Here is a 10,711-nt window from a genome sequence, read left to right as displayed (position 1 = left end):
AGACTGCACTCTAGAGCCCTCAAGCCACAACTACCGAGCCTGCGTGCCTAGAGCCCGTGCTCTTCAACAAGAGAAGCCATTGCAATGAGAAGCCCACACACCGCAACAAAGAGCAGCCCCCGCTCACCACAGCTAGAGAAAGCCCGTATGCAGCAATGAAGACCCAACACAGCCAAAAATAAATAAATTTAAAAAAAAAAAGATTCACTCAAGTCCACAATGGCTGCTAATTTTAAAACTTAGGACACATGAAGATACCTGAGGTTGAGAATGAATGAGTTATGGGGGAGGTGGAGATACTGATAGCAAACTTAGGGAGATTTCAAAGGCACAGAAAGAAATTTGGTTAATCTCGTGTATTCTAGGTGGTAGGACTGAAAATTAGTGTTATCCTGACAATGGCAACAACAATGTCATAGTAAAGTAGTTTTTCTTTGAGTGGTCTCTTGTACTTAAAAGTAGAATAAATGGAATCCCATCTTTACTCTCGCCACAAGGCACAAATACTTGATTTCTAAATTGGAGGCCAGAGGAACCAGAAGCTTCCTTATGGAAAGAGATGGCGGAGTTTGGCGTTGAGTTCTCTCTCCTTGCTTAAAAGATCCAGGCTGTGCTTTTTGAAGGCTTCTGACTGCAGCCTGAGTTCATCGTAGGCCTTCTGGATCCCATCTACCCTGCGCTGGAGTTCCCGGACTCTCAAGTTACTGTCCACGGCCACTGCCTCTTGTTCGAACCGCTCTAGCGCACGCCTCCTGGCCACATCGGCCGTCTCCAACTTCTCCTCAAGCTGGCGGATCTCTGCTTGCTTGTTCTGAAGCACCTTGCCCCTCTCCATGGACAGCTGCAACAGCTCGTCTTTCTCACAAGTGACGGTCTGCAGCCTGGCCTGCAGCTCCCGGTTCAGCTGGCTGTGTGCCTGCTCGGCCTTGGCCATCTGCTCCATGGCCTGTTGGTGCTGCTGCTTGAGGCTCTGCAGCTGGCTGCGCAGCTGCTCTGTGTCCTTGGTGTGGGCGCAGGCCTGCTGGCTCTGGAACAGCTCCAGCAGTTCCTTCTCTCGGGCCTGGGCCTGGCAGGCCTCCTGAGCGCTCCTCTGTTTCAGAGACTCCAGCTCCTTGGTGAGGGCCTCACTCCGGGCAGTGAGCTGCAATACTTTGGCCTCCTGGTCCTTCAGCGCCTGGCTGAAGAGGTGGTCATTCTCCATCCTCAGCTTCTCATTCTCCTCTCTCAGCTTGATGTTCTGACTTTTGTGTTCGTCCTTGAAGCGGATCATCAACTCGTGGTTGGCTGCCAGGGTCATAAAGCGTTCCTCCAGCCTCTGGGCCTGCTCGCTCTTGGCCTTCAGCTTCTCAGCATCCTGCATCCTCTTCTCCTCCAGCTCTGTGTTGAGCAGCTCCAGGATCTGGCAGCGCTCCAGGGCCTCGTCTGACCTCCGCTTCAGGATGCAGATGAGCTGGGACTGCTCCTGGATGCGGGAGTACAGCTTCGCCTTCTCACTCTTCTCCTCTTCGGACAGTCCCCGGAGGTTTGCCAAGGCTTCCCTCAGACCATCCAGTTCCTTAAACTCCATCTCCTCTTCCTGGTTTTCTAGATTTTTGTTTTGCTTATCTAAGGGTTCTTCAGAGGGTGGGGTGTCCATCCTGAGAGCCGTCTCTTCCTGAGGCATCAGCACTCTCCTCTACTATCGGCTGACTGCACGGCCTCCCCCTTCCAGATTTCAAAAGCCGCGGTGTTGCTAGGGACTCCTGGCAATGTCTAGCAGTCGTTTTTTCACCCAGTAAGGAGCCCTGTGATTGGTGGACAGGTCTTCAGAATGCTGTGAAGTAACCACAGGGGGACTCCGGTGAGTCCAGAACCAATCTGGTCAGGTTATACTTGCCTATCTAACCAGTCACAGCTCTCAGCCCAGTGTCTGGCCTGTACTGTACAGAGATGCCAAGCCCACCTGATTTCCAGCCAGCATCAGGGGAAGAAGCCTGACTCCACATAATTTCTTGGGGGAGTAAACAAATCAAGCAGTGGTGACATATTCCTCTTCCCTCTCCCGGCTTCAGTGGTCATGAGAATAAAGTCCTCTCTGTGGAAAGTGTTGGCTCCTTAAAAAATTTGCAATCTATAAATACAAAGTAGCAGTAGTACTCTGAGAGCGGTGATCCTAAATGGCTGTGAGTTTGTACCTGCAGTGTTTAACACACCTCAGAGAAAGAGCAAACCCCAGAGAAATTTCTTTTGTTTCCCGAAGCATTGTCCCCAACCGGGAATACATTTTATTAGCTATTCAGCACTCCCTGTTTTACCCACTGGCACAACAGGGTTACAGAGAAAAGCTTAATGGACGATATAGATGTGATAAACATTAAAACAGAAAAAAGATTCAAATGAGGCTTACCTTATACACACCAAAGTCAATTCCAGATGGATTAAACAGTTAAATGTAAAGACTAAAATGAAAACAAAGTATTAAAAATGGAAACTAGAGGAAAACAAAGGTAAGCATTAAAGTTCTGGGTCAGGAAGGACTTTCTTAGCTTAAATGTTATGTAAGAGATGAATAAGGTAACACTCAATTTGACTTAAACATCTAAAGTTATATATAATTTACAAAACTATGTGACTCTGAGGTCTGGAGCCCCTTCTTCCTCAGGACCTGCCTGACGTTTTAGTTTTATTCCCTAGCCTAACACCAGCTATTGACGTTTCCCTAGCAGGCCCTGTGTGTAGGTGTTCCCTCTGCCTGGAATGCTTTTTCCCACTTTGTCCCCTGTCACTCTAGTAATTTACTCAGCATTTTATACTTAGATAAGAATCACCTCCTCTGTGAAGCCTCTCCTAGCCCGTAAGTGTAGACGTGACCACTCACCTCTTTTAGTGCGGCCACTCTAGTCTATTTGTACTTCCAACAGAGCATTTGAAAGCCTTACTGCACTCATCATTTACTCCCCTGCCTTCCCCTGTTAAACTCTGAGATCCTTAGGGGCGGGAACTGTGTCTGTTTCATCCTTGATGACTAGACCAATGCCTTGGGGAGACTCAGATAAATATGTGTTGAATGGATGTTGAAGGCAAAAATCGAATAGAGAAAACTATCCACCATAAATATGACAGACAACAGATTTATATTTTTACAAAGAGCCTGTACAAATCAATAAAGCATTAACATCTTAAAAGAGAAATAAACAATTGAATTCACAGATGAGGGGACAGAAATGGCCAAGAATTGAACCCTATCAGGGATCCAATAAATATAAGTTAACATTAGATATCATTTCATCTATCAAATTAGTCAAAATTTTTCCCCTTCTTTTAAGATGACCCAGATACCTGGTATTTAAGATACCTGGTATTATTATTTAAGATACCTGGTAAGGGTATACCTGGTATTTAAGATACCTGGTATTATTATTTAAGATACCTGGTAAGGGTATAGTGAAATGGGTGCTCTCTTATACCATGGTAAAAGTCAATTGATGTATTGAGAACTTAAAGCACCTTTATGCCTTTTGAACTAATGATTGTCCATCTGGGAGAGATCTTTGCTGAAAGAAAGGCCTTTTTCTGAAAGAAAAAGTTTTGCTCCAAGTGTGGTTTATAACGGCTAAAAGTTGGAAACCAAAATGTCAAAAAAGAGGAAATTTAAAGAAAATTATGATATTTTCATATAATAGAATATTATGTAGACATTAAACATTATCATGTTTATAGGTAATTTAATGGCATGGAAATACTTGTGTTTGAAAGATAATTGAAAAAAGCGAGATAAAAAAGTTAAAATTTAGAATGATCTTAATGATGTGAAAACTTAAACACAGAGCAAAGAGTTAGCTATTCCTGCAATCACTGTTAAGTCTGTGGTCAGACTTAATTTCTCAAGTCATGATGATAAGGAAAAAGCCTGGGGTGTTATTATACATGGATGGATTTTTAAATGCTTCAGGTTTCACTTGGAGCAAAATAGATCTGAAAGAAGAGTTTGAGATTTTTGCTTTGGTCTCAAAGATCAGGATCTCCTCTCCCAAATCCTGAATCTGTCTATCAGGGAAAGCTTTCACCAGCAAAAGGCTGGGTAAATTTCCCGAACTAAAATTTTAATAACTTAAATTATAGGTTATTTAGGGTTTATGAAAGTGAATTTAAAAATGTGAGTGAAACTTACTTTTAATTTCCCCCTCACATCTCTTCTTCACTTTTCCTTAAATTTCAAGCTTCATATACTGAAATGGAACTTGAAAAACTGAGGCAAGTGACTAGAAAATTAGAATAGTCCTCATTTAAATAAAAGGGTCAGACATACATTGAAAATTTTTTTGCTGATTATCATATATGGTTGTCTGATGTAGTAAAGTGAATTCACAGAATATGTTTCCTAAGAAAAGAAAAGAGGAAAAATACTCAAGATGTTAATAGCAGTTGTTTCTTGAGGATGAGCTTATGGATGCTTTCCCCTCTCTTTGTACCTAAGTCCCTTGCACATAATGGATGCTCAATGAAATCTGTTGATTAAATACATTTTCTACATTAGGAATATTTTATATATCTCTTCTACATTAAAATTATTTTAAATATTAAATTCATAGATCACTTGTCAAGGTTAAGAATCTCAAAAGATCCTAATCAGTATTCATTCACTGATTTATTCAACAAACATTTGTAACGTATGATGTGGTGCTAGATGCTAAGTATACATTAATAAATTAGGTATATCACTCTTCTCAGAGAACTTTCAGTTTAGTAATAATGACTTTTGGCTCCTTTCTGGCATGGTTTTCTTTGTTATGCCATTTTCCCACCTACCTTTGAGCCTGAAAGTATCCAGTATATTCCAGAGGTCCAAGTCATGAGCCTTGGCCAATGTTCTCCCTAGTGGTGACCAACGAGTTCCCTCCACTTGTCTTTGTTAAGTCTTTTAACATCTCCTTTTTAAAGCTGCTATTTACAGAGTTCTTCTATATGCCCTACATAGTACTAGGCATTTGTACATCTTCTCTCATTTAATTCTGACAATATTCTTGAAACATAGGCATCATTATCCACATTTTATAGTTGGCAGGGAACAAAGAAACTAATGCACAGAGAGGTTAAGTTGTCCCAAGTCACTCAGAGAGTAAGTGATAGAGACAGAATTCAAACCCAGATTTTTTGATACCGAACCCCATGGTCTTTAGTTCATCATTCATTCATTTGCTTAATCATTCATTCGTTCAATTCACATACTGAGAAACTGTTATGTCCAAGGTTTGCAGTCCCAGTTCTTAAGATAATTACCATCTAATGATGGAGACAAATAATAGAAAAACAGCAATTCAGTATGATAACTGCTAACATAATCATGGATCAATTGGACACATCACTCTTCTCAAAGAATAAAAATAGGGGCACAACGATCTGAAATCTGATCCCACATCCTGACTGAGGTGTTGAATGTGAAGAGTGAGAGTCTTCTTTTTGTAAGGCTGAAGAAGAACCAGTTCTTTAGGAACAAGTCAGCCAAAGAAGTGGAAGGAATGTTCTGTGATTGGATCAAATGTGTGGGAGCATTTGTTTTGTAAAACAAACTAGTGAAATCAGTGAATGAGCCTGCGGGGGAGTGGAGACAGGAGAGGAAATAGGAGAGCAATCCCAAAGGAGAATGGGGATTCTTCTTGGGACAAGAATTCTTCTTGGGACAACTTAACCTCTCTGTGCTTTAGTTTCTTTGTTCCCTGCCAACTATAAAATGTGGATAATAATGCCTATGTTTCAAGAATATTGTCAGAATTAAATGAGAGAAGACGTACAAATGCCTAAGAGTACAAGAGAAGGCAGATGTTCGGGGACTTTTTACTTAAATGGTGAGTATGGATGAGAGATGTACAAAGAAGTCCAAGCAAGTTCCCTGGACGTAAGCCTAGGCTAACAGTAATCATGCTTTGGTGGGCTCCTAGGCCATGTGAACAGGTTATGCAGTTCCCAGGATCCTCACCATCTACTTAAAAGCTGCAGCAGTCATGATGGTCGGGGAAATTTCGGCCTCCCTGGAAACAGTCAGCAGTGACTCTTTGGAATATTATTTCATTTTTTAAATAATGGAATTTTGAAGCATTTTCACCAAAGGGGGAAACAAATTACATGGCTACCTAGCTCTTCATTTCTCCAGTGCCCATGTGTATGATACCCTATTCTTCTGAAAATGGATCACCTCTCCCTGGCCACAGGACGGACACATAATCCACGCAGGGCCAAGCATAAGGTCTTACCCTATCCATTCCTGGCTACCGTGAGTGGTCCAATAGGTGGGGACATGACCCAAGCCTGGCCAGTTTCTCCCAGAGCTCTCTCAAGCTGAATCCAGGAAAGAGAGGTGCTTTAGCTGAGAGCTTGTGATGCTGGAGCTGCCTGTCCCTGAGGAAGAGGAGAGACAGTATCTGAGTTCCTGGTTCCAGCCCACGAGTCCCCAAAGTAATCTAGTTCCTGTAGTACTTCCTTAATTCTCTGGGCTAACAGTTTATTTCCAATAAATCCCCCTTTTGGGCTTATTTCTGGTTTGGTTTCTGGAAAAAGAAAAAGAGCCCTAAAACATGCAGTTCAAGGAAATGCCTCCAGTTCAAGAAAATAAAAGATTTCAGCAGGGACTTCGCCTAAAAATCCCACTGGATGAAAAGTCTGTCAACTTGAGTTCACCAAAGAATTCAGGTTGCCTACACTTTATAATGCATGAAAATCCCATTTAGCCTTCCTCTTGTAGCCAGGTGAGATTAAAGCTTTTATAGATTTTTTCGGAAAAACAATGTGACACGACATCCCCTTGGATGACCCGAGGCAGTTGGAAGTTCTGTGGGCAGATGCAAGGATGGTTCTATTGTCCCCTCTGGTGTTTTGGGGATCTGGGGATGGGGGAGGCGGGCATTCCTAGTCCTAGATGGGGAGATACCAGAACTCATCTCATTCATGCTTCATAGCTGGCTGGATGCTGGCAGATGGCTGAGCAGGTAACTGAAAAAAGGGCTGAGAAAGTAGCTTGTACTATGAAGTGGCAGGAGCTGGAACAGGATTTGCACTTCTGCTATGGCTCCAGCCGATCTTGGAGATGTGCCTCCTTTCACCTCATCTTGTCCCTCCCTGCAGCCAGAACAGGAAGAGGAAATACAGCTAGATTAACCACCCTCCTAAAAGACCTTGAGAGACAATGAGGGAAGGGTGTTGTTTTAGGTTAGTTGCTCTTACTGGCCAGTGGGTCGAAGGTTCTAGCATCTGTTTCGGGGAAAGGAGGCAAGCACTCCAGATGTTTTCAATGACGTTCGTTAGATACCTGTTGTAAGATCTCACCCTCCCCTCACCACCCAGGCTTCCCCCAACCTATATTAAATCAGGGCTTGTTTTGAGATGGTGAGCTAGTGGGGTTCTAAGGGGGAGTAATGCTTTATGTATCAAATGACCCAAAAATGTCTTTGTGGAAAACTTTAAGAATAAATGTTAATGTATCTTCAAAGCTTTTCAACTACTTTTTTTTTTTTTTTAATTTTTGGCTGCGTTGGGTCTTCATTGCTGTGTGCAGGCTTTTCTCTAGTTGCGGCGAGCAGGGGCTACTCTTCATTGCGGTGCGTGAGCTTCTCATTGCGGTGGCTTCTCTTGTTGTGGAGCACAGGCTCTAGGCACGTGGGCTTCAGTAGTTGTGGCACATTGGCTCAGTAGTTGTAGCTCGCGGGCTCAGTAGTTGTGGCTCACGGGCTGTAGAGCACAGGCTCAGCAGTTGTGGTGCATGGGCTTAGTTGCTCCACGGCATGTGGGATCTTCCCGGACCAGGGCTCGAACCCGAGTCTCCTGCATTGGCAGGTGGATTCTTAACCACTGCGCCACCAGGGAAGTCCCTCAACTACTTTTTAAAAATAAAAGTTCTACTCTTAATAACACAGCTGAAGCTTCCCATTTAGAGGAAATGATGCCCAGAGTTGCAGTAAAGACTCTGGAGAAATATTAGCCCAAAAGTTCTTTAGCCTTGCTAGGGAATTTAGATTTTAGGGTTCTTAACATAAAGTATTTCATTTAAAACAAGAACTAAGATTAATTTGACAATTAACTCATATAATAATTTATTCTAAGGGTTTTTACAAAATACTTTATGAAAATTATACAGACACAGGAAGTACAGTATAATTTAACAACTTACATTCTAATTAAAACTTTGTTGCAAGGCATGTCTGAGACCACTCTCATGCTCTTTTCATATAGTAGAGTTATAAGAAAAACAGAATCTCATATATGCAAGGCTTTTGTTTTATATACGGCACTCTATTACAAAATACAAGCTTGAGACTTATCTTAGGAGAAAATTAAGCCCAAAACTAAATTCCACCTATGGCCAGTGGGTGGCACCAAAGCACATTCGGGACTTTAACACTGGGAAAAGGGAAAGTCTCTCAAGGCAAAAAATATACGCAGTAAATATAGTCTCATTGCCCTAACATGGAATTCCATTTTCAATAGAGATTACAGAGTAAATAGCTTTCTTATGAACAAATTCTTCATCATCACTGATATTCTGCCTTTTTTTCCCCTCGTAGGAGTATCTTTCAGTCACTCTTCTACAAACCAACATTTCTTCAGTTCATGCAAGGGTTTTCAATGATCAAGTGGCAGGCCCTTCTAACTGTAGCACAAAACTGTGGTTTGAAACACGTGGTGGTGGGACTTCCCTGGTGGTCCAGTGGGTAAGACTCCACGCTTCCAGTACAGGGGGCGTGGGTTCGATCCCTGGTCGGGGAATTAAGATCCGACACGCCTTGTGGCACGGCCAAAAAATGAAAGAAAAAAAAAAGAAAGAAACACATGATGGCAAATTGGAAAACTCTTTTCATTAACAACACCCCACATTTAATTATTTTTGGCAGCTTTTTCTTTGAAGCAGCAGCAATGGTTTGATTTTCTTAACTTTCTCAAACATCTTCTTTAATGTTGGAGTCACAAACACATTACATGTTTTGTTATCATTTAAGTCTCTTGGGCCTTGTAACCAAAGAAGTACATGCAGGTTGACTTTAACATGCTGTGTAGCATTTGTTATGGCAATAGATAGAAGGTGAGGACCTCTGTCTACATAGTAACATTTTTAAGATCAGATTCCACGTATTTAGTAGTTTTCAGTGGAGGAGCCAGTGGACTTTGGGTTCACTTGGAAATCTTGGCAATCAACAGCATTCTAAGAGGCAAGGTTGCTTCAATCCAAGTGTTGGGGGAATTTACCATCTTTTCCCAGAGAGCAACTTCCTCTGAAGTAGAGTCCATCCAATCCACTTCAGTACCATAGCTTTTCCCTGGAAAAAAAGGGAAGCTTTGCATTTAGAAAGGAATAGCTCATTGGGAAAAAACTGAGTCATTCCCTAATTATAATCACCAATGGAAACAGCTAGGAAGAGTTTTAACATCACCAGGAGGGCAGAGAAAGAACTGTTTAACCATCTGAGATATCCAATAATGGGACCCACCACAATTGGGATTATTCTCATTACTCTCAGAGTAATGATTTCTCTTCACATCCATATAAAAGTTAGATGAGAATCTGTCAGGTGCATAAGGGGATAGTAGGGAGGATTCCAGCATTGGGTTGGAAGTGACAGTAGGTGATCTCTAGGGAAGTGTGGTTACAGCTTTAGTGTCTAACAGACTCGATTTTGAATCCTGGCTCTGCCACTTATTAGCTCTGTTTCTTAATTTCTTGGAATATCAGTTTCTCTGGGGCTAACATTAGAAACAACTCATAGAACTGCTGTGAGGATTAAATGAAATAATGCAAATAAAGCACTTAGTACAGTGATCAGTGCTCCATAAATATTAGTTACTATTATTATGCAAAGCACACTTTTAGCCATGAAGGGCCATAAATGTTTTTTCAGGAAAGAGTAATGATGAAGGCTTTTCTGGTTTCCCCCACAATAACTTAAGCTCTGTGTGGACAGACATTGCATCCTGTTAATCTTTGTATCCAGAGTCCTTGGCACACAGCCTGACATTCCTTCACTCATTCATTTCATTATACTTAACAGAAACAATATCTGTTTTCATTAGGAAGAAGCAAAACAACAAACCAACCAATCTCTAGTGTCTCCAGAAGCATTTGACTCATGGAGAATTAAAAATGTAACAAATGTTACCTGTTCCAAAGCCAATCCGAAGACCTCCCAAAAACTGGTTGGTTAATTTGTAATGGTCCCAGACAGTAAGCTCGACACAGGCTTCCGTCAGGTCCTCGGGCCTGAACCCATCATACACCATGGTGTGGTTGAAGACAGGGTTGGTGGTTTTCCCCACAGCTCTTGTCTTCTGGCGACTTTTCCTACTTGTATCTGGAAGGATGGTACTACGAAAGGAAACATTATTGTGAGAGCATTTTAATAAGACAGTAAACTCATGCTTTCAGTGTGCTTCAGCTACGGGACTGGCGAGAGGAAATGGAAGAAAAAAAGAGTGTAGAGAGATGGTGATGGTGATGGCGATGGTGGGGCATCCTGCAGAAAGACTCTCTGCACCAGAGTGGACCACACTTGCTTGGAATCCTGACTCTGCCACTTAGTGGCTGTGTAGTATAAGAAACTGACTTAACCTCTTAGACACTTGCTTCCTCATCTATAAAATGGGAATGGTGATGCCTACCTCAAAAGGTTAATATTAGAACTACATATTAAGCAAACAACTTAGTTCAGTACCTGCACTTAGTGTTTACTATGTAGCAATTGTTTGAGGA

The 10,711-nt window shown here is 42.0% G+C and overlaps 2 protein-coding genes across 14 annotated transcripts in view; both read right to left on the bottom strand.

The window, feature by feature from the left end:
- Positions 1-341: 341 nt before the first annotated feature.
- Positions 342-1,737, bottom strand: CCDC89 (coiled-coil domain containing 89). Its single transcript, XM_029207330.1, has one exon. The coding sequence runs from the start codon at positions 1,661-1,663 to the stop codon at positions 548-550; it is 1,116 nt and encodes a 371-aa protein (XP_029063163.1). The 5' UTR covers positions 1,664-1,737; the 3' UTR covers positions 342-547.
- Positions 1,738-1,953: 216 nt separating this feature from the next.
- SYTL2 (synaptotagmin like 2) overlaps positions 1,954-10,711 on the bottom strand; it is a 104,716-nt gene continuing 95,958 nt past the window's right edge. For 9 of the 13 annotated variants that reach the window (XM_029207318.1, XM_029207320.1, XM_029207323.1 and 6 more), the window contains 2 exons: positions 10,122-10,327; positions 8,039-9,284 (listed from right to left, as the gene is read on the bottom strand). In XM_029207318.1, coding sequence (XP_029063151.1) covers positions 9,139-9,284; positions 10,122-10,327 — 352 coding nt within the window. In that variant the 3' untranslated portion in view covers positions 8,039-9,138. Of the gene's footprint in view, positions 2,075-2,386; positions 2,439-4,341; positions 4,361-5,811; positions 7,093-8,038; positions 9,285-10,121; positions 10,328-10,711 lie in introns of those variants that run through there. The other 4 variants (XR_003791374.1, XR_003791375.1, XR_003791376.1 and 1 more) reach the window with 4 other exon arrangements.

Source organism: Monodon monoceros, unplaced genomic scaffold (assembly GCF_005190385.1).
Source record: "Monodon monoceros isolate NGI ecotype Baffin Bay Population unplaced genomic scaffold, NGI_Narwhal_1 Super_Scaffold_7, whole genome shotgun sequence".
NCBI classification, from domain to species: Eukaryota; Metazoa; Chordata; class Mammalia; order Artiodactyla; family Monodontidae; genus Monodon; species Monodon monoceros.
Note: the sequence above shows the minus strand (reverse complement) of the source record. Positions and strands in the feature narration are given on the sequence as shown.

Coding starts and splice junctions, on each gene's coding strand:
- CCDC89 (XM_029207330.1), bottom strand. CDS start 1,663: ATGCCTCAGGAAGAGACGGCTCTCAGGATGGACACCCCACCCTCTGAA.